This window comes from Coregonus lavaretus, assembly GCF_964263955.1.
Source record: "Coregonus lavaretus genome assembly, chromosome: 12".
Lineage (NCBI taxonomy): Eukaryota > Metazoa > Chordata > Actinopteri > Salmoniformes > Salmonidae > Coregonus > Coregonus lavaretus.
The window spans coordinates 25,498,818-25,523,408 of NC_139999.1; the positions used below are offsets into that span (position 1 = coordinate 25,498,818).

Here is a 24,591-nt window from a genome sequence, read left to right on the forward strand (position 1 = left end):
ACGTGTCAACCAAATATTACCCACATTTCCACGTTGAAATTACGTGATTTGTCCAATGGGATATTATAATGAGTTACTATAATTATGTATTACTATAATGTATTATTAGGTTATTACTTTCAATGTATTATTATTATTATTATTATTATTATTATTATTAGGCTTAATACCAAGGGCCAATGGGGTGAGGAATGGGTCTTGATGGTCTCAGAGTGCGTTTCTCAGAGTGCGCTTTTTTCGGTCTCCTATAAATTATTCAGATACACCCCTTTTATATGGTATTTGCTCAGCAACTGGTAAGACTTTGGCTTTGAAATCAATAGAGGTGTGGTGTGTTCAAAGAAATAGAATGAGTAACAAAAATTCACTCCCTGCCGCACGTCACTGGGTCGGGAGGGGCACGCTGCACAGTGTTGCTAGGTTGCTAGAAAGTGAAACATCAACAGACAGTTGAAGTCGTCGATGGACTGGGACTGAGACTGATTAGCCAGCCAGCTATAGATAAAGTGAACAAGAATAGAGAGAAATTGTTAGATCGAGACACAGACTTGTCTTTACATGAATTCGATTTTAAAATGTTTTATTCAAATTCATGGACCAAGTGCTTGATTTGCCTTATCTTTATAACATGTGGAAATTGTGAGTGAGTTTCTAGCCATGGTAACATCGTAACCCTTTGCTAGTTAAGGTTGATACAAGTTTTTGCTGAAAATGTTTTGCTTAGCTAGCTAACGTTACATACTTTGCTAACTTGAACTGGCTAACGTAACTCTGTCATTGTGTGTGGAGTTTACCTATTTTACTTTATCATATTCTCACAGCTGAATGTCCCAAACCTCAAGTGGAGGGAAATCAAAATGTTGTTCTAACGAATGATGCGCTCCTAAAGAACGATTTTCCGGAGGGCTCGGAAGCCACTTTTGAGTGTGCCAACGGCTACATGAAAGATCAAGGATCTGAAAGTATCACCTGCACGAGTGGAGAGTGGAGCACGCTGGAATTAACCTGCAAAAGTAGGCAGCGAAATACTATTCCTTCTGTTCTTCTGTCAAGTGCGATTGTTATTGAGTGTTTACTGTTGGTTGATTGTTTGCTGCTGCCATTAGCTCGCTGATTATTGATTTCAGAGAAGGACTGCGGTGCACCCAAGGAGATGCCACATTTGACATATGAGTTTGGTGAGGAAGGGACGCTTTTTGGTGCATCAGCAAGAGCATTTTGTGAAAAAGGGTGAGTATGCTTCAATATCTGATGTATCATCAGAGTATGGGGGAATTATTTTGCCCAAAGATTCAATGCCAGACAACCTTCCCCCCACCCCACCTCGTCTCACATGCTCTCTCCCCCTCTCTAGCTATCAAGTTCAGGGGTCAAGTTACAGGCAGTGTTTTGCCACAGGTTGGAGTGGAAGATCAAGATGTGAAGGTAAATCTCACATATTTGCCGTTGACACACCTTGGACATCTAAGGCATTGAACTTGTTTGAATGAAGATCACAAATATTACTGCTGAGCGATTAGTGCTTTTTAGAGTCAGTTCTGTTTCGGTTCAATTATTTGAAAATAATCACGGTTTTTGGTTTGATTCTTTTTAAATAATGACATTAAAATGATTTTAGAACCAACAATAATGAACTTTCAATTGCAGAAACATTAGTTATTTAATAGCCCAAAAATTATAATTTGGTTAATCGCTCAGCACTAACAAATATATTGCACCCATGTATTTCTTCCTCAGTGGTAACTTGTGACGAACCTTTTGAGATAAAGAATGGCACGATCTTAGAGAAGCCTGACAAAGAGTTTCCAGAGTATGGGGATGTCATACAGTACTCCTGTGATGAAGGTTACACCCTCATTGGAAACAAATCCATTGAGTGCAATGAAGATGGTGAATACAACTCATTCCCTCCTGAATGCAAAGGTATGGATTCCATTTATGTTTGATAAATTATCTGCCAACTGTGGGTTATATGCTTTACAGAGGATACATAATAAACTAAGGTAATGAATTCAGTGAAGTTCCACCTTCGCCCTACACTGCAGGCATCCCATCCCTAGACACTGCAGGCATCCCACTGGACACACGCTGGTTGAATCAACGTTGTTTCAATGTAATTTGTCACCCTATTGTGAGTGACGTGGAATCTACGTGGAAAATACATTTGAATTTGCAAAAAGTAATCAACCAGTACTGTTTCTCTTATTTCAACCAGCGTTGTAAACATTACAATTTGTTTAAAACTTCAACTTACATACAATTAATTACTTGACTAACAGGTTGTTACATCAATCAAATTTCAACATAATCATCAGAACTATGTTTACGTTGAAATTTGCCTTGAAAATTCCACGTAGAAATTGAATTTCTGTGTTTGCAAACATTGCCGCACGAGGGCGATGCGCGCAAGTTGGTGGCAGAACACGGAGTTCTTATAGAACGCCAGCAAAAAAAGCCTTTATTTACATGTTGCTTATGAGTGCATTTCACACTACTTTTGGATTATAATTGGATTTTAAGGCTCGTATGAATGTCCTGCTATATGTACTATAATGTTTGTGTCATCATCGCAAATCAACTGTATTATACTTAAAAAACACTTAAACTTCAACCAGTAAACTGGCGCTTTGGCTAGCTTTTGCTACAGCCTATGTCAATGAGCGTTAGCATTCTAGCTAACAACTGCTGCATCCAAAATAATTATTTAGCAAAGATCACAACCAAAAATGATCTTAGCGACTGTTCAAGCAAGAATCACGACATCATTGTAAGCGTATGAGAACCCCAAAAATTATTTTGTTTAGAAGTAATAAAAACATAAATCTAGGCTATGATGAATGGGCGCCAAGAGTTGTGAGCATCTGTGCATCTGGAAAAGGGTATATAGTCAATACTGGATGTTTGAAATTATGATTAATTTAATATTTGATTAGACATATTTTATTGTCCCAGGCTATGTTTGGAATATTTATTTATTGCACAGAATAGGTCAACTTTTGTACTATGGGGATAGTATATTGACATAGACAGCCTATGTCAATCTACTATCCCCCATAGTACAAAAGTTGATAGGCTAGTGCTTTTGCTGTTCGTTAGGCCTACTCATTCTTGTTGGCTCACGAAAAGTAAATGTGGACAGTCCTTCCAATATCGTCAATATGCGCCTCGGAATTGGATAAGGACGCATCCCGATGTGTCTGTCTTAATTTAGCCTGTGAGAAAGACCCGATCACGTGACGGGCATTGGCTAATAAGAATTGAGATATCCGAGAGAGCCATGTGAGTGAGAGGTGCTTCGGAGCACGCAGCCAGGAGGGAATTATAATTATTAAATTCAGCCCAAGGGCACAACGGCCACTGGATTTTTTTAGTGGGCATTACGGCCACACAAAGGGGATGCTGCCGGGTAATTCGAGGCATTATCAAGTGCTTGTCAAATTGTGAATACGAGTCTGATGAAGTGTGTACAGCCTGCACAAATAACAAAGCAGAGCTCATGCCTTTCATGCGACTTTTTTCAAATCAACATTAGTCGCATCATGCAGCCTTAGAATGTATTAAAATGTATTTCATACAATCGAACCCAGAACCCTGGCGTTGCAAGCTACACGGGGCCCATACAGTATAAATATCCATAATTCTATTATGACCTTCCTCATCCTGAGAATAAATACAGATCATTATCTCAACGCATTCTTAATACTATTAATTTAGCAGTGTATATACCTCCTACCCAAATTAGCAAATTTAGATAACTCCAAATGTATTATCAACACAGCTAACCAAATCCCTTCCTTCCCCGGCACTTACATCTTCTGGCGTCTCTTCATTATGTTCTTCAGACAACTTCATAGTTCAAAATGAATTGCCCATGATAATGTCCCACCTTCAATGTCTCATCCGAGTCACCACCATCACTACACCCCATTGTGTCTTGTCCATTTGCCAACCATTATACCAACAACATCAAAAATGTTGTATTTGAACAGATCTTTCTCCATTCTCACTCAATGGTGGACTCCTGTCCCACTCCCTCTAAATAAAAAACATGAGAGAAAATCAGTTGATAGCTTCGATTGGCTGTTGTAGACCGGTTGCAGGTAGAAGTGGTGCTGTACAGGAACGTCTTCAACACCTCTGATGTTCATCTTCAGCCGGTTCAGAGGTTGTTTCTTTTTAAGGTTCACACCATTCTAGGCCAAATTATCCCTACTACGCATCAAGACACCATCTGTATTTACCTCAATAGAAGACAGAACATAACAGTTTAGTTGAGTTCATTCCTAATCCAAGAAATCCATATAAGCATTGACTATATGACAAATTATTATGTTTTACCACTTATTCTTAATACCAATTTCTAATATACTTCCCAATTTCTGTTAGGGAAACCCTCCACAGACAGAGAAATGAATGGTGTGAAAGTCAGGTGATTCTTGAAATTCTGGAAGATCTTGAAGTTCTTGGAGGTCTGTCCCTCCGCCTAGGGAATCATCCAGAACACATAGCTCATCAGTATCATTCCCCTTTCCATCGTCTCCCATCACCTGATTCTTGTCAGCACCAGCATCCTCAGCTCCCTCATCTCTAGGTCGTCGGTTTCCTCGTAGTACTCTGTTGTAGTACAGACACAAAAGAAAACAATGCTCCGCAGTGGTGTTTCCATCTTCCTCCTCTGGGTTGGAACACTCCTACAGTGGGACACATAGATGCAGGTATCTTTCTCTGCTACTTTCCCCTCCATCGAGGTAGCCAGCAACATCTAGTACTAACCTCCCCACCTGGGTTTTGTCCATCTCTTACTTCTGTAATCCTTTAGCGCATACAATGCCCAGATTCTCCTGTTAGGTTTGGCAGAGAAGCCTTCACCCGTGGGAAGAAAGTCTTAGCAACATTGTTAGGTGCGACACCGTATGCTACTATACCCTGTCTTCTTATCAGTCAGGAGAAGCCTTGAAAAGTGCCCATACTTGCAGCTTGTTATAGGTCACCAGTTTCATAGACAGGCCTCCTCTACATCCTGCCTTATACCACAAATACATTTTCACCTAAAACATTTCATCTAACCCATAACACATTATTTACTACTGCTCATATTCTTAATACAACTTGCATATTTACCAAAAAACCTCATGCGGGCAGTACTTCCCCCCTTTGGACACATGACTCACATCGTGATTAATGCATTCAAAAAACCAAAACAACAACATTGCCTGTTAAACTAAAATAATAAATGAAATTAAAATGACAACATTTGATAATACCTTAACTTAATTGTATCCCATTAAGTAATTCAAGTAACATCAAACTTGACTAGCGCCAGGTGTTCCTCATTCAGGACTAGCTCTCTCACTCTGACCTTATTATGGTCAGAATCATAGATATGACTATTGCCAAATTATAAACTTCTTCAAAATTTTCAGTATTATAAATACCCTCAACTCTGTATAATAAATTACCATAAATCCCTCATCCCATGCCTATTGGCTTTCCAGTGTGGGTGATCAATTCACACTAGAAAGTCAGGACAGAGTTCAGAGGTCATTCAAACCCTTCAAAGAAGTGTTCCATTCTATAGTATAAACTAATCATTAACAACAGTCAAAACATTTCTTAAATGTTTTGTATCCCCAGTGTACAGTAAGTCCTCATAACATTTATTCTCGAAAGAAAGCACGTATTTACCCAAAACTCACTCATTAAAAAAAAAAAATCCTAAAATCAAAAATATAAACCCTATATAACCATTATAATAGGTGGGTTGTGTGTGGTTATCTGAAAAACCATATTGGAAAACAACAAACAAAAATGGCCAGACGTTATTTAATTCGGTAGCTCCCTCTTATGACCTAATTATAAGACTGCCAAATTTTACTAACTGCTCCACCTAGCCCACATACTTTTGAAACATCCCAATGAGAGATAAGGAAATCCCCATTTTCCTGGAAGAGAAAGTATATATTTAGTTAACATTCAATTATAATCAGCAATCCAAAAATATTAATTTCACACAAAACATGATGCAGATATACCCTGTCCTACCTCACATCAATAATTGTTTGTTTCAATCTAATTCCTCATAACTACTCCAGAAGAAGATTACATCAAATCTCTCAAAATATGAAAACCACTCAAAGTTCTCAGGGTTTACAATGAGTATTGTGAAATTATTACTCTTTATACCTCAAGTCTCACAATGATTATCAAACCCCCCAAATCGGCTTCATTTTATCCCATATCAAATCTTCATGGTATCTGTCACGATCGTCAGGGAGAGAAGTAGACCAATGCGCAGCGTGATGAACGAACATGTTACTTTATTTAATAAAGCACGAAACAAAACAACAAACGACTCGTAACGTCCTTGGTAACAATGACCAACACGGAACAAAAACCCACAAACACAAAGTGAAAAACAGACAGTTTAAATATGGCTCCCAATCAGAGACAACCAGCCAACAGCTGAACTCGTTGCCTCTGATTGGGAGTCACTCAGGCAAACATAGAAAATGAAGAACTAGAACCCCCAACATAGAAAATAAACACATAGAATGAACACACCCTGGCTCAACAAATAGAGTCCCAGAGCCAGGGTGTGACAGTACCCCCCCCTAAAGGCGCGGACTGCGACCGCGCCTCAATACGAGCAAAACAGGGGAGGGCTGGGTGGGCATTCCTCCTCGGCGGCGGTTCTGGCTCCGGGCTTGCCCACCACCCTCCAACAAACCCCCCATAGCGCCCCTGGTCTGGTCTGGCCCCGCTGACTGGAGCTGGACTGGACGTAGCAGGAACGGTTAGCTTCAACTCCTTAGTGGAGCCGTTGACCGGTACCTGGTTAGGCACCGGTGACCCAGGCACGGGTTGTGCCGGACAGACGACGCGCACCCCTGGCTTGGTGCGTGAGGCAGGAAAGGACCGGACCTGGCTGACGATGCGCACCCCTGGCTTGGTGCGTGGATCAGCAACGGGCCGGACCGGGCTGACGATGCGCACCCCTGGCTTGGTGCGTGGAGCCGGAACGGGCCTCACCGGACTGACGACTCGCACCCCTGGCTTGGTGCGTGGATCAGCAACGGGCCGGACCGGGCTGACGATGCGCACTCCTGGCTTGGTGCGTGGAGCCGGAACGGGCCTGACGACTCGCACCGTAGACTTGGTGCGAGTGGCAGGAACAGGCCGGGCCGGGCTGGCGACGCGCACCGTAGACTTGGTGCGAGTGGCAGGAACGGGCTGGACCAGGCTGACGACTCGCACCGTAGGCTTGGTGCGTGGAGCAGGGACAGGCCGGACTGGGCTGGCGACGCACACCGTAGGCTTGGTGCGTGGAGCAGGGACAGGCCGGACTGGGCTGGCGACGCACACCGTAGGCTTGGTGCGTGGAGCAGGGACAGGCCGGGCTGGGCTGGCGACGCACACCGTAGATTTGGTGCGAGTGGCAGGAACAGGCCGGACCGTACTGGGAACACACACCACTGGCCCTACGTGGGGATCAGGAACAGGCCGGACCGGACTGGCAACACACGCCAGTACCTCTCGCCGTGCCTCTACAACCTCCTTCTCCCTGGTGACCAGTGACTCCCGTAACCTGGCGGCCTCCTGCTGCCCCGTCGTCCACGGCGTTAGCCCCCCCCTAAAAATGTATGGGCTTCACTCCTACCCGTGGCCAAGGCCTCCATCCCTCTTGCCAGACTCGCACTCATCTCCTCCCAAGTCCATCCTCTCTCCTCATCACGCTGCTTGATCCAGTTTTGGTGGGTTTTTCTGTCACGATCGTCAGGGAGAGAAGTAGACCAATGCGCAGCGTGATGAACGAACATGTTACTTTATTTAATAAAGCACGAAACAAAACAACAAACGACTCGTAACGTCCTTGGTAACAATGACCAACACGGAACAAAAACCCACAAACACAAAGTGAAAAACAGACAGTTTAAATATGGCTCCCAATCAGAGACAACCAGCCAACAGCTGAACTCGTTGCCTCTGATTGGGAGTCACTCAGGCAAACATAGAAAATGAAGAACTAGAACCCCCAACATAGAAAATAAACACATAGAATGAACACACCCTGGCTCAACAAATAGAGTCCCAGAGCCAGGGTGTGACAGTATCATTACTGGATGACTTACCCCTTAGATTGTTCCTGTCACCCCTCTAAATGTAATATTTGAGACATTCACAAAAATAATCAATTACTACGCGTAAATAATCAATGATATTAGATTCCAACCGTCTATTAAAATTTGTTGAGATGTGATCTCCTACGTCTTCCTTAACATACCTATTGGAGGGTACTTCCACCAATCCTATAACACATAATTATACTCAAAACTCATCAGATAATACCATGTTTAATTAAGTTGACTACACCTACTAATATAAACCTATAACCCCTTTTCGGTAATGTAATCATCTTTACTTGTTGCCTTGATGTTTTAAAATAAAAACCTATTGTTTAATAAATTCAGAACTTACAAAAAATGTTTACTTCTCCATCAGCCAAATAGTAAAAACGACCTCCCATTATGCAACACACCAGAAACAGATTATCGTTTTTAGGAATTAATTATCCGTCTGCATAACTCACTGGTGGTTAAACAAACTATAGAATTTAATAATAATAATTCAAAATTGTTAAAGAACGTTCCATATTCCACTATTCAGATATCTGCTTCACATTACCCTCTGCGTCCTTTACTTCCCGATATAGCACAGCAAGCACGACTCTCTTTCACCCGATTACTAAATCATGGCATTAGTAAATTATATCCACAAGTCACTACTACCTAATAACATATTTTCATTGACCTTACTAGAAATAATTATTTTAATACCAGTCTACTCAAACAATACAATGCAACATTTCTCATCTCCCAATTAACCTACTTTCCTTTTAAAACAGAAAACCCTCTACAATCTCTATTATCCTCTACCGCTGTCTTTCCATCTAACGGTACTTTAGCAGGTTACAAATGATTGTTAAGTTATAGTCAAAACATATAAAACCTCTATTCACAGAGATTCCACTTAAATTACTATGTTATCCTATACGCCATGGGTTGGTAGGACAATCTCTTCCGTATAATCTTATCAATTCACCCAGTGATCTAGGTCAACAGCATCAATGTAACAGTTTTGCTTCCTTCCCTACATGGGCTTGAACCAGGTACCCTCTGCACACATCGACAACAGTCACACTCGACGCAACATCACTCGTCATTCAACAAAAGGCGCGACCTTGCAGAACAAGGCAAACAACTCCTTCAAGGTCTCAGAGCAAGTTATGTCACCTATCGAAACGCTACTAGTTAACACCACTAACTAGCTAGCAATATCACACCGGTAACACTCACCACCCTTTGACTTCCTCCTTTTCCACAGCAACCATTGATCCGGGTACACCAAACTTAACCCATTATTTTTATTTAACCTCCTAGGGCTTAGTGGTCACATACGTGGACAGCACTTTTTAGCTCTTATGTCCACAATTGTGTAGAAGTTCTGTCATATTTCATGGCTTATTCTGATTTAGATATTTATAAAAGCCTTGTATATTTGTCATGACATGCAAATTTGAAAAAAAAAGTGTAAAACTAGCAACTTTGTAGGTCGCTAAACATGAAGTACACGTAAGTGTACTTATGGACTGAGGCTCCTCGAAACAGCTAATATGCTTGTAAACATGCACACACGTAAAATGGGAAAAAAGCTAGCTCTGATGCAGCTAAAAAGCTGTACATGGTCCCAATGAAATAAATAACAATTAAATCACTAAATACATACATACATACTTAAATTAGTTGTGTTGAAAATGTTAGCCTAATGCAATTCGGACCATGAATCCACATATGTGGACATCATTTTTCTCTAAAAGTACATCATATCAAAAGATGATACTTAGTTTTTATTCTAATTAGGTTCCAATAAGCCCAAATAGCAAAGAGAAATAAAAAATGCATGTAAAAAAACAGCTTGGGCCTTAAGAGGTTAACCTTTATTTAACTAGGCAAGTCAGTTAAGAACAAATTCTTATTTACAATGACGGCCTACACCGGCCAAACCTGGACGACGCTGGGCCAATTGTGTGCCGCCCTATGGGACTCCCAATCACGGCCGGTTGTGATACAGCCTGGAATCGAACCAGGGGGTCTGTAGTGACGCCTCAAGCACTGAGATGCAGTGCACCACTTATGACACTTACAGCTGGCTAACACCCACAGATCAACACCTATAAACTCTCCAGACAACAAATAAAAACCATTCTCAAACAGCGTTATGCCTTTATCTCTATCGTAGGGTTTAAAAACTAACTTGACACCTTATATAATAAGTAATATTTCTGTAGTGACGTCAGCTACAAGTTCCTATATTCCTCAGTTAATGTTATCTTTCATCCTCTGCTTCCTTCCAACACTGCTTCATAATCCCTGGTGTTTTCTTAATACTCTTTTTATTCTCTTTGTCCCCTTGCTTCACTTCCCATTAAGATAAGACACTCGCTTCTCTGTGCGTCGTCCCTATACTATTATTATCAACGAAGATAATACCAATCCGCCATTACTAGAAGTCAGCAGATCTGGGTAACTGTCCTTTCTAAGTAGGCTACAAGTAACAAACCAAACACTTGCTGTAGTTGACAAGCATATATTGAATTTATATCCATATTATCAATATCCATTTAATTGATAGACATTACGCCACCATTCTCAATCGTTTAATCTAGCAAACCCTTATGCAACCCCAAAAAAATGACTACCTCGAAATCGTCTCGCTATTCCTGTTAAGTGATTCCTTCAATTTGAACCCCGCACGCTGATAAATCTTCCATTCTACATCACCAAAAATAAATACTTTGTAGTATCTGTCTAAGCAACACATACCAACAGTTGAATTACACTCAGAAACCCAGATTTTACTCTATGCCATTGAAATGACAAAGAAATCCCACAAATAGCCCAATTACACTGGTTTATCGTCTTACCATCTGATACAAAATGAAATTCCTTCACTTCATCACCTTAGCTCCACAATGATAATTAGTTGAATGGAAACCCTAAATTGGCTTTGTACTATGTTATACGTTACTTCTATAAATCCCACTCCTTGTTGGCAGTTCATTTCTTAAACCTTATCTCTATCAAATGATCCATCAACGTCTCAAACACAGAAAACCTGTATTTATTATTTCCCACCCTTGACGTACGTCTACGTTTGGTTGAGTAAGTTAATACATACATATTATTCAAATTATTACTGTATCACCTCTCTATTAATCGATTACACACATAAAATACATCCTATTTTCACATCGTCACATACTCCATATAGAACATTAGAAACTCCTAGGTACTCACAACAAACAATCCTTTCATGTTTTTTTTTACGATCCTCACAACACAAATCAACTTCTTCAAACATACTCCCAGCGGAACCAAAAAAACAGACTGTAGTTTCAAGGACACTGATCTTCCTGTCCTTGGATCATCACCGGTTCTCTAACCTTCAGGAAACCCTGTCAAAGTCAAGCCTCTCATTAAAACATATACAGTGGGGAAAAAAAGTATTTAGTCAGCCACCAATTGTGCAAGTTCTCCCACTTAAAAAGATGAGAGGCCTGTAATTTTCATCATAGGTACACATCAACTATGACAGACAAATTGAGGGGAAAAAATCCAGAAAATCACATTGTAGTGAATTTATTTGCAAATTATGGTGGAAAATAAGTATTTGGTCACCTACAAACAAGCAAGATTTCTGGCTCTCACAGACCTGTAACTTCTTCTTTAAGAGGCTCCTCTGTCCTCCACTCGTTACCTGTATTAATGGCACCTGTTTGAACTTGTTATCAGTATAAAAGACACCTGTCCACAACCTCAAACAGTCACACTCCAAACTCCACTATGGCCAAGACCAAAGAGCTGTCAAAGGACACCAGAAACAAAATTGTAGACCTGCACCAGGCTGGGAAGACTGAATCTGCAATAGGTAAGCAGCTTGGTTTGAAGAAATCAACTGTGGGAGCAATTATTAGGAAATGGAAGACATACTGATAATCTCCCTCGATCTGGGGCTCCACGCAAGATCTCACCCCGTGGGGTCAAAATGATCACAAGAACGGTGAGCAAAAATCCCAGAACCACACGGGGGGACCTAGTGAATGACCTGCAGAGAGCTGGGACCAAAGTAACAAAGCCTACCATCAGTAACACACTACGCCGCCAGGGACTCAAATCCTGCAGTGCAAGACGTGTCCCACTGCTTAAGCCAGTACATGTCCAGGCCCGTCTGAAGTTTGCTAGAGTGCATTTGGATGATCCAGAAGAGGATTGGGAGAATGTCATATGGTCAGATGAAACCAAAATAGAACTTTTTGGTAAAAACTCAACTCATCGTGTTTGGAGGACAAAGAATGCTGAGTTGCATCCAAAGAACACCATACCTACTGTGAAGCATGGGGGTGGAAACATCATGCTTTGGGGCTGTTTTTCTGCAAAGGGACCAGGACGACTGATCCGTGTAAAGGAAAGAATGAATGGGGCCATGTATCGTGAGATTTTGAGTGAAAACCTCCTTCCATCAGCAAGGGCATTGAAGATGAAACGTGGCTGGGTCTTTCAGCATGACAATGATCCCAAACAAACCGCCCGGGCAACGAAGGAGTGGCTTCGTAAGAAGCATTTCAAGGTCCTGGAGTGGCCTAGCCAGTCTCCAGATCTCAACCCCATAGAAAATCTTTGGAGGGAGTTGAAAGTCCGTGTTGCCCAGCGACAGCCCCAAAACATCACTGCTCTAGAGGAGATCTGCATGGAGGAATGGGCCAAAATACCAGCAACAGTGTGTAAAAACCTTGTGAAGACTTACAGAAAACGTTTGACCTATGTCATTGCAACAAAGGGTATATAACAAAGTATTGAGAAACTTTTTATTGACCAAATACTTATTTTCCACCATAATTTGCAAATAAATTCATAAAAAATCCTACAATGTGATTTTCTGGATTTTTTTTTTCTTCATTTTGTCTGTCATAGTTGTCGTGTACCTATGATGAAAATTACAGGCCTCTCTCATCTTTTTAAGTGGGAGAACATGCACAATTGGTGGCTGACTAAATACTTTTTTTCCCCACTATACTTTTCCACTACTCTAAAATAACCTCACGCTCTCCATACCACTCCTTGGTATTATATGATGGGCATTGATGTACGGAACCACAATATTATGTTATATCAAAGCTTATTATTGAAACTTATATCAACTTATCATACACATTCATATAATTTATTATGCATCCTTTCAGAGTAAAATTACTTTCTGCTCTTTGTTCATAAAATAGCCTATGTTGTTCCATATACCTCGATGCCATCTGGTAAACAAAAAATGGTTGCAGAGTTTCCTTAAAAGTTATCTTCCCATGAACGCCATAGTAGTTGTAGCGCTAACTATAAATGAATGTTGAAAATCCTCCAAATCAATTTGTAATGGGAGATCTATATAGGATCAATATGCGGCGTTCCACTAATTCTGATAGACTGGACTTTCTGATTACTTAAAGGACACCTTCAATCTTGTTGCCTTAAACATGACATAGTTGCCCCTGTATATATTAGAAATTGAATTATTTTACCAGATACACATAAACTTAACTGTGGTATTTCTAATGGGCTATCCGAAATATGCAATTGTGGTGCATTGATCACCTCCTCCCTGCCTATCGGTGTTGTATGTCATTGTCCCCTTAATAGATTACCCGGCTTCTCCTCTCTAGGTTTATTCTGGGAATTAGGGTGCGGTTGGGCAAGAGTCCACTTTCCCTCTCTCTCCCTCGTTTATTATCGTTCCCCTGCTTCAACGAAAAATTCCATAATTGTATTTGCTAATCTATTGTTTAAATCAACATTTTGGTTTTGTTTGATTATTGTAAATATAATTTTATATTCATTTTCCACACTCTCTAGTATATCTAATTTTTTCAATGTTTATTCGTCCTGTATGACCTCTAAACCTTCTTTCTGCCGTTTCTTAAGCTCTACCAAACCTTTGTAACCACAATGGCTTGCATTCCTCGTGCCACCGTTTGACCTCAAAGTTATCTGTTTTAGCTATAGGAAACATGTATGTTGACCTGAGTTTAGGAATAGCCCATGTGGACGGACTCTTTTCATAAGGTAGATTATGTTGCTTCATTACCAAATTACGTAATGTCTTAACTGACTTTTCCTCCTTCCTAATTATATTTACCAGCCATTGTGCACTCATTAAATCCCATGCTTTAGACACCTCTTTCATATAATCTAAATCCCCTTTCGGGTTGCTTATGGCTGCATTATCAATTATATACTTTCGCGCTACTTGTAATTTATCCCTTTTAAAACTACCATCTTGAGGATAGTCATTATCTGTCCATGCTGATAAATCACTAAGATATGGTTCCACATAGAAAAATCCTAATTTACTTAACATCCATTTGCACATTGTCTGATTTTCACTACTTTTACAAGAGACTTGTTCTAAATGCAGATTTGTCTGTAATAATTTCGTCATTTCCTTTCTCTCTCTTCGAGGTAAATGAAGCTCTGATTTACTCTTAATGGTGACTGTTTTTCCAGATACCGGTCTACTAAGCTGGCCATCCATTACTTCTATTAGTTCATGCAATATTAGTAATCACATACTTGAATCAAATCCCCAACTTGATCTTTACTAAAATTTTGTTTGCCTATTTTGTCATTGGTGCTATGATTCACCATGCTCAATTGTATCTGCTCTGATCCCTTATGCAGTATGAGTTATTGTTCTCTCTCTTTCCTGACCGTTTTGAGTAACTTCACAAAGGACTCATTTTCTCATAGGGCTTTTATAACACGGTTGAGGCCTTGAACCTCTTCACATCTATCTCTTTATTCTGTTTCCTTGAGGACTGGAACCCTGAACAATGTTTATTCTTTCGTCATAGGACTTGAACCTATTTTATCTAGGACTTGAACCTCTGAACAATGTTTATTCTTTCATCATTGGACTTGAACCTATTTATCACACCTTATAATCTAGTCATTTTGAGGACTCGAACCTCTGACCTATTTTATAATGTGTCTTTTCACTTTATAGGACTCACACCTATTTTATAATGTCATACACTGTATAATCTCATCATTGTGAGGACTCAAACCTGACCTTATTATAATGTCGTACCCATTAAAAGACTCTACGCCCAATCTTGTTAAACCCATTTTCCTTCTCCTCTGTTGTTTTTAGTCATTACTCTGAACAAACCCGTCTTAATCATAGCACCATGTTATTGTCTAATTTGATATTTCTCCTTACATCTATTTACGTACTCTAATACCACTCATCTGTTCCCCTCAAAAATATATTGAATTTTAAACATTCGTTACAGCTCAGCTTTACCACAGATAAGCAGAATTTGACATAATAAAAAAAAAAAGAAAGTCTGCTTACCTGTTAGTTCGGCTGTAAACTGCATCCTGTTCGTTTAGACGCCAATCTGTTATGATGAGTTTCAGGTATCGAGAAGTTCAGGATGCAAGAAAGTATTCGACCATTCAGATGGAGAGTTGATTCAGTCATTATTTAATTGTTACTGTACTGGATTCAATATGACAGGTGGTACGGACGTAGCCTCCTGTCATCTGAATGACTTCCATAGAAAATCTCTCAGTTTATATAATGCTCTCCGAGCTACTTCTGTCCATCAGCTGCCAACCATCATTGAGTGTCACTCATCTACTACAATAGTATCACCCTACATGGTATTGTGTGGCACCCTAGCCAGGCCAGTCCATCACATACTCCTAAGATTAGCACCAGTGGCCCCCAATCTATCTTGGCACACCGACCCTCTGTCACTCATCCATGACATCAATAACACATGGTGTGTCCTTGTCCTCTGTCCCTCACATACAGCTTATGAGTTAACATACATTAAATAATCTTGTATCAAAAAGTCGTCATATCAGCTAATTACCAGTAAATTACCGTGAGACCGGCAGTTATTTGTTTGACAATCACCAGCTGACAAAATTTCATGACCGCCACAGCCCTAGGTGTACACTTATATAAAAAAATGAAAGCACTGCATGAAGGTGCAATACTGAATAACCATTGTGCAATTCTATTTCACAGATGTCAATGACATTCCTTTGAAACCAACAACAACTATATCAACAACATCAGCATCAATAACAACATTGACTGTTCCACCCACAATACGAGGTAGAACAAATCCAAGTAAATCTAGCCCAGTATAATCAAGGGCTTGATGATTAGTTGAATCAACTATGTTAGACTGCTCTAGAGTCTAGACCATGGTAATAACATTCAGTCCCTATCCATGATTCTATAATAATTTGGTATTTGCAGTTTCAGGGAAACATAATGACATTGGTGAACATGACACCAACGCAGCTACAGGTAAGTTAATTCAAGTCATTATTATTTTGTCGTTGTAGATTTTTCCAGCTCACATTTGACCAAACGATACTGAATCTCTCTTTCAGGGAATGCAGCAGTTGTGGGAAGTGTGATCGGCATGGTCATAGGTAAGAAATCTATCATTTGAAACAATCACAAATGAGAGGGGGATATTTGTGTCTGGTACACTTTTTGTCCAAGAAGCTTTTGATTTTAACATGCTGACTACACCTCCCCAGTTGCATGCGCGAGCGTTGCGAAATACATTTACAGATGTTATTCAAGCATTTCATCCAAACTGCTCACATGCGTCAACGAGCATCTGCATAGCCGGGCGCTAAAATAGAACTTGGTTCTTGCAAGTCCCGCCTCTCCCATCTCCTCATTGGTTTTTAGGAGCATATACCCACGTGGTGATTGAAAGATGAATGAGGTCCACACTCCAGTCGGTTGTGGTAATGCACCTTAAAGTTGGTTGCCAACCACCATATAAAATCCACAGAAGAAGACTGAATAAGGAGAGATTACTAGAAACTAACAAGGTTTCCCCTTTTATCTGTGGATTAATTGTCTGAGTAGAGAACACACAATGTGACTCAAAATGGGTCCGAATTCTACGAAGATCCAGCAAAAACAAAGGATCTTGTACATTTCAGATAAAATAACCCGATGTTTATATCCCAGGACAAATTAGCTAGCAACAGCAAGCTAGCTAGCTAAATGTCCATGAATGTTTCATAAACTCAGCAAAAAAAGAAACGTCCCTTTTTCAGGACCCTGTCTTTCAAAAATAATTCGTAAAAATCCAAATAACTTCACAGATCTTCATTGTAAAGGGTTTAAACACTGTTTGCCATGCTTGTTCAATGAACCATAAACAATTAATGAACATGCACCTGTGGAACGGTCGTTAAGACACTAACAGCTTACAGACGGTAGGCAATTAAGGTCAGTTATTAAAACTTAGGACACTAAAGAGGCCTTTCTACTGACTCTGAAAAACATCAAAAGAAAGATGCCCAGGGTCCCTGCTCATCTGCGTGAACGTGCCTTAGGCATGCTGCAAGGAGGCATGAGGACTACAGATGTGGCCAGGGCAATAAATTGCAATGTCCGTACTGTGAGACGCCTAAGACAGCGCTACAGGGAGACAGGACGGACAGCTGATCTTCCTCGCAGTGGCAGACCACGTGTAACAACACCTGCACAGGATCGGTACATCCAAACATCACACCTGCGGGACAGGTACAGGATGGCAACAACAACTGCCCAAGTTACACCAGGAACGCACAATCCCTCCATCAGTGCTCAGACTGTCCGCAATAGGTTGAGAGAGGCTGGACTGAGCGCTTGTAGGCCTGTTGTAAGGCAGGTCCTCACCAGACATCACCGGCAACAACATCGCCTATGGGCACAAACCCACCGTCGCTGGACCAGACAGGACTGGCTAAAGGTGCTGTTCACTGACGAGTCGCGGTTTTGTCTCACCAGGGGTGATGGTCGGATTCGTGTTTATCGTCGAAGGAATGAGTGTTACACGAGGCCTGTACTCTGGAGCGGGATCGATTTGGAGGTGGAGGGTCTGTCATGGTCTGGGGCGGTGTGTCACAGCATCATCGGACTGAGCTTGTTGTCATTGCAGGCAATCTCAACGCTGTGCGTTACAGGGAAGACATCCTCCTCCCTCATGTGGTACCCTTCCTGCAGGCTCATCCTGACATGACCCTCCAGCATGACAATGCCACCAACCATACTGCTCGTTCTGTGCGTAGTTTCCTGCAAGACAGGAATGTCAGTGTTCTGCCATGGCCAGCGAAGAGCCCGGATCTCAATCCCATTGAGCACATCTGGGGCCTGTTGGATCGGAGGGTGAGGGCTAGGGGCATTCCCCCCCAGAAATGTCCAGGAACTTGCAGGTGCCTTGGTGGAAGAGTGGGGTAACATCTCACAGCAAGAACTGGCAAATCTGGTGCAGTCCATGAGGAGGAGATGCACTGCAGTACTTAATGCAGCTGGTGGCCACACCAGATACTGACTGTTACTTTTGATTTTGACCCCCCCCCCCCCCCCCCCTTTGTTCAGGTACACATTATTCAATTTCTGTTAGTCACATGTATGTGGAACTTGTTCAGTTCATGTCTCAGTTGTTGAATCTTGTTATGTTCATACAGATATTTACACTTGTTAAGTTTGCTGAAAATAAACGCAGTTGAAAGTGAGAGGACGTTTATTTTTTTGCTGAGTTTTATGTGTTTCGACCTGTCCCAAAATGAATATAGTTCAGAGTTTATTTTTCAACCTGCGTGTCCTGATTGCGTCTGGTGTGGATGGACAAAATCAACATGCGCATGCATGTGCCCGGTGTGGTCAGCATGTAAGGATATGTTCTAACTAAACTGGATACTTTGTTGTATACTGTACTGGGGAAAACATTCCCTTCACATTTGTTACACTAGTAGGCCTAGTCGAACTGCTGACTTTCCAATGTTACCATGTTTATCAGATTTGTATTACTTTCTCTTGACCATTTGAAGATCATACAGGGGACTCATGCTTGATTCCTTATCTTTTGCAGTTACACTTATTATTGTGCTGTTCATATTATATTGTTTTCATAAGAGGAAAGGGTGAGAACCTACATTTGATAATTTATCTTACTAGAAAATAGTGCACGATTAAGCACAATTTCACCTACAATGAAATCACAGCTATTATTTTCCTCCTACTAACTATACAGTGCATTCGGAAAGTATTCAGACCCCTTGACTTTTTCCACATTTTGTAACGTTACAGGCTTATTCTAAAATTGATTAAATTGTTTTTTCCCCCCTCAATCTACACACAATACCCCATAATGACAAAGCAAAAACAGGTTTTTAGAATTGTTTGCACATTTATAGAAAATAAAAAACGGAAATATTTACATAAGTATTCAGACCCTTTACTCAGTACTTTGTTGAAGCATCTTTGGCAGCGATTACAGCCTCGAGTCTTCTTGGGTATGACGCTACAAGCTTGGCACACCTGTATTTGGGAGTTTCTCCCATTCTTCTCTGCAGATCCTCTCAAGCTATGTCAGGTTGGATGGGGAGCGTCGCTGCACAGCTATTTTCAGGTCTCTCCAGAGATGTTTGATCGGGTTCAAGTCCGGGCTTTGGCTGGGCCATTCAAGAACATTCAGAGACTTGTCCCGAAGCCACTCCTGCGTTGTCTTGGCTGTGTGCTTAGGGTTGTTGTCCTGTTGGAAGGTGAACCTTCACCCCAGTCTGATGTCCTGAGTGCTCTGGAGCAGGTTTTCATCAAGGATCTCTCTGTACTTTGCTCCGTTCATCTTTCCCTCAATCCTGACTAGTCTCCCAGTCCCTGCCGCTGAAAAACATCCCCACAGCATGATGCTGCCACCACCATGCTTCACCGTAGGGAAGGTGCCAGGTTTCCTCCAGACGTGATGCTTGGCATTCAGGCCAAAGAGTTCAATCTTGGTTTCATCAGACCAGAGAATCTTGTTTCTTAAGGTGTCTTCTGGCAAACTCCAAGAGGGCTGTCATGTGCCTTTTACTGAGAAGTGGCTTCCGTCTGGCCACTCTACCATAAAGGCCTGATTGGTGGAGTGCTGCAGCGATGGTTGTCCTTCTGGAAGATTCTCCCATCTCCACAGAGGAACTCTGGAGCCATGTCAGAGTGACCATTGGGTTCTTGGTCACCTCCCTGACCAATGCCCTTCTCCCTCGATTGCTCAGTTTGGCCGGGCAGCCAGCTCTAGGAAGAATCTTGGTGGTTCCAAACTTCTTCCATTTAAGAATGATGGAGGCCACTGTGTTCTTGGGGACCTTCAATGCTGCAGAAATGTCTTGGTATCCTTCCCCAGATATGTGCCTCAACACAATCCTGTCTTGGAGCTCTATGGGCAATTCCTTCGACCTCATGGCTTCGTTTTTGCTTTGACATGCACTGTCAACTGTGGGACCTTATATAGACAGGTGTGTGCCTTTCCAAATCATGTCCAATCAATTGAATTTACCACAGATGGACTCCAATGAAGTTGTAGAAACATCTCAAGGATGATCAATGGAAACAGGATGCACCTGAGCTCAATTTCGAGTCTCATAGTAGTGAATACTTATGTAAATAAGGTATTTCATTATTTTATTTTTTTATAAATTTGCTAAAATGTATACAAAATTAATTTCACTTTGTCATTATGGGGTATTGTGTGTAGATAGATGAGGGAAACAAATAATTTAATCAATTTTAGAACAAGGCTGTAATGTAACAAATTGTGGAAAAAGTCAAGGGGTCTGAATACTTTCCAAATGCACTGTATATGCATTAACCACAGCTTCTGGCAACGGACTTTACACCGTCATTACACAAATGAATTATTTGGATAAACTAGCCATATGGCTGGCCAATTAATTGACCTAAACAATAGTGTTTATGGAATTTAACTTACATAACCCATGAACTAACATTCAGTCTGCCATTTCATATTTATGTATTCTCTATGGTACCTGTGATTTGCATGATCAAACTTTTTGCTGGATACTTATTCAACTTGCTGCTGTACATGTGATGGTTGCCTTTGCCTGTTTTTGGCCATTCCGCTAAAGCTTTCAGTTTTTCCTGCTGGGTGTTGAAAAATCAAGGAAGTCAGGAAATCCTTTGCTAAGGCACTCTTGAACAGAGATAATGGCATTGAAAAAGATAATAAGAGTATGTTGTTCAAAAGGGTGTGGCTAGGATGCTAGGCCTACCATACACCGAGCTAAACTGACCAGCTGACTACCACACTGGAACACACAGCTACCAAACTAAACACTACTAAGATACTGAGGTTGGCATGCATAATCTACTGTATTTCCTTGCTGCACTATTATTTATATGTAAACATGATAATCCTGACAAAATGTCATTATTTGAAAATGTTGCATAGCTCGTACCAGACGGGAGAAGACCCAAGAAGAAAAGAGGAGATATTACAATTTCTAAATAACTAAATTGAATGCCTACCCAAGGTATCTACATTTCGTACATGATTCTATTAAACCCATTATTTTAAAAATATGTCCCGTCATTTAACCAAAATCTCACTCATATGACTATACAGTTTGTGGTCGTCTTTGAGCTTGAGTAAGCTTTGTCTAAAATATCTCATTTCTTTTCAGGGCTAGGACTGCTCCTATCTGCTAGTCTGCATCTGTTTCCTTGAAAGGAAGTTTCCAGCAGATTGTCTCTCTGACCATTTTCTGGTTGGACAAACATGTACAGTGCCCTTTACGTATGTGGCATTACTGAATGGAAGTTATAATTGCACTTTTTCTATGAAGTTGTAAATATTTTTTGAAAGTCACCTCAATGTAAATGTTTTAACCCAATGTTCAAAGACCGATATTTAAACCTGTCTTTAAATGTTTTGTTTTTATTTATATTGAAAACTGGAATATGCGTAATAAAAAGCTTTTTGCCTTTTCAACTACCATATGTCTACATGTTGCTAGTCTGCTGTATTGAGTGGGCAAAATGCCCTTTAATAAGATTAATGCACTAAACAAAATGTATGATCGAGGAAATCCCCTGGTTGATAATCCCTGACCATTCCTAAATGTGTGCGGACTGATTGCGGTTTACAGGAAAATAACAGGAATGGTTGCTTTCCCTGACCCAGGTTAAGCCTACTGTATTTATTTTCAAGTAGGCTTAATATGGGTCTGGGAAACCAGCTCTTCATGTTCATTTCTGGACCCCAAATGTCACAAATTAATGTCAATCTTATTTATTTTGAGGTTTTGTTCTTTGATTCTATAGTGTGTGATTTAAAGGAAAGGTTCGCCCATTTTGAATGTTATATTGTTTTTGTGCATCTCAGTGATGTTCAATCGATTCCCAGGGTCATTTCATGTTTTCATGTGTATCCGAGTTATTGACATTCAAGTAAGCAGAAATCTGGCTGGTATGACCGTGATAAAGTCGCTCTCACTACACTGAAAGTTAATAGGAATACTACTTTTAGATCGCGAAAATGTCTATCATACATGTCAGATTTCAATACTCGGGAGGATGTATTCTCTCGAATGAGCCATTTATCATATTTTTGCAATATTCCTACCTCAATAAATTTTTTCTTTTACGGAGGGTCTAGCACATTGTTCCTATTTGCCTCTAGTCCAGGGTGCATTGCATGGTGCGGTTGCTAGATATATTATCGAAAGGATATCCAATGAATGAAGAAACGTATATGCCCCACCCAGCAGACTGTCGACCAATCGCGTTCACGTTGTCATGTGACGTCACGCGGTTGCTAAACTAATCATCACGCAATCCCTTCTCAAAAAGTGTATATGTCAACAAACATGCCTATTTTCCTCGAAAGTAGGTAATGTCACGATTCCAAAGCTATACGCTACTACAGATAACAAGTTAATTATCTCACATCTCGGAAAATATTTGTAATGTTGTAATTCTTGTTGACGAAATTCGTGCTAATGTTGGGTTTTTGAGCTAGCGCCCAATAGACTCCCATTCACTCTTTGAAGGAGAGCGCGCCTTGTCCCAGAATCGCCCAGAATGCACCGCACGGCCCATTGGCGTAGTTTGATCAACGTTTCCCATGTCCTCAAAAGTATATCTGCCGTTGCGAATGTTAGACTCTACTCTGTGAGGCACATCCATCTGCAGGTTGAACATGGTGAGATCGTACACTTCTAAATTGTGTAGTGTAAAAAGTGTAGTTTGTTTTGGCGATTTTACAGTTAACTAGCTACTTCATATGCTGATATTGTCTACCCTGCCCAAAGAGCGTTGCATTGTGGATTTTGTAGTCGACTTGAGCTGCAACAGATTTCCACAACGATTTTCCATGTTGCTACCAACCTTATTATAAGGCCAAAATGAAACATTTGTTCACAAAAAAGATTGTTCTCCCGTATTAGTGTTATTTAACACTGTAAATTAAAGGAATGAGTGGTTTTGCGTGGATTTTTCCTTTAAGAGATCAAAATGTCAAGGTATTTTATGATAAACTGCTTTTTCTCCTAGACACGTTTGTTTAAATATTAAAGTAGTATGTAAATGTTCTAATATTAATGGGGTTTGTTTGCTCAAGATACACACATTAGTTTTGGCAGCAGGGATTTGTTAAAGTAATAGTTATTTACTTCTGTGTAGCTCCAAAGCAGCAAGCTGCACAGTTAATGCTGTGGCCACAACAATAGCCATGAGAGATGAGATCAACCATGCCAGGCTGCTGCCTATGCTCTTAGGATCTGGAAAGAGATGTATTAAACACCACTTTCACAAAGGCTTGCAGAAATGACAAACATGTTGCATTTATAAACCATTGCAATTAAGGAATGTATGATAGGTCAAGGAATATGTCCGTTATGACAGAGGATGTAATGAAAGACTGAAGCATGTTAAGCCAGTCTAACAAAATAACAAAATCACTGCCAAATGAAGAAACTCAATAGATAAGTTCACAACCATGCTTACTGAGAAGAACCAAGCCATTATCTAAACCTGACTTTGAACACATGACCAGAAAAGCTCCTCGTTGCACTGTGCTCACACTGCTCCATTGTGCGTCCGTCCATGGTCTCAGAGCCTTGAACTGTGGCTCTTATGATTACTGGTCCCAGGATGAGGCTTCTGGTATCTGATGCAATGGAGACATTGAGGCAAAACATAAATAAGTAACGCTTCACAACATTTACATTTTACATTTACGTCATTTAGCAGACGCTCTTATCCAGAGCGACTTACAAATAGGTGCATTCACCTTATAGCCAGTGGGATAAGCACTTTTTTTTGGGGGGGGGGGTTGGAGTAAAGGGGGGGGTAGAAGGATTACTTTATCCTATCCCAGGTATTCCTTAAAGAGGTGGGGTTTCAAATGTCTCCGGAAGGTGGTGAGTGACTCCGCTGTCCTGGCGTCGTGAGGGAGCTTGTTCCACCATTGGGGTGCCAGAGCAGCGAACAGTTTTGACTGGGCTGAGCGGGAACTATGCTTCCGCAGAGGTAGGGGAGCCAGCAGGCCAGAGGTGGATGAACGCAGTGCCCTCGTTTGGGTGTAGGGACTGATCAGAGCCTGAAGGTACGGAGGTGCCGTTCCCCTCACAGCTCCGTAGGCAAGCACCATGGTCTTGTAGCAGATGCGAGCTTCAACTG

The 24,591-nt window shown here is 41.0% G+C and overlaps 1 protein-coding gene and 2 long non-coding RNA genes across 7 annotated transcripts in view; 1 reads left to right on the forward strand and 2 right to left on the reverse strand.

Annotated features, from left to right (window-relative positions):
- The first annotated feature begins 384 nt into the window (after window positions 1-384).
- On the forward strand, window positions 385-22,848 carry LOC311138511 (complement decay-accelerating factor, GPI-anchored-like). Of its 4 annotated transcripts, XM_084173224.1 has the most exons (11): window positions 385-639; window positions 822-1,013; window positions 1,128-1,230; window positions 1,355-1,425; window positions 1,738-1,923; window positions 16,141-16,230; window positions 16,378-16,428; window positions 16,515-16,556; window positions 19,004-19,055; window positions 21,362-21,443; window positions 21,594-22,848. In XM_084173224.1, the coding sequence occupies exons 1-10, from the start codon at window positions 576-578 to the stop codon at window positions 21,423-21,425; spliced, it is 915 nt and encodes a 304-aa protein (XP_084029350.1). In that variant the 5' UTR covers window positions 385-575; the 3' UTR covers window positions 21,426-21,443; window positions 21,594-22,848. The 4 variants fall into 4 exon arrangements, with proteins under 4 accessions (XP_084029350.1, XP_084029351.1, XP_084029352.1 ...); XM_084173225.1 differs by lacking the exon at window positions 19,004-19,055; XM_084173227.1 differs by having other exon boundaries at window positions 464-1,013.
- Window positions 3,541-11,589, reverse strand: LOC311138518. Its single transcript, XR_014614054.1, has 2 exons — window positions 9,993-11,589; window positions 3,541-9,430 (listed from the first exon to the last, which is right to left on the reverse strand). It is a non-coding gene; the product is annotated as an uncharacterized lncRNA (long non-coding RNA).
- Window positions 22,849-22,913: 65 nt separating the features above from the next.
- LOC311138517 overlaps window positions 22,914-24,591 on the reverse strand; it is a 37,860-nt gene continuing 36,182 nt past the window's right edge. For both annotated transcript variants that reach the window (XR_014614050.1, XR_014614051.1), the window contains exon 10: window positions 22,914-24,079. This is a non-coding gene — a long non-coding RNA (uncharacterized lncRNA). The remainder of the gene's footprint in view (window positions 24,080-24,591) is intronic.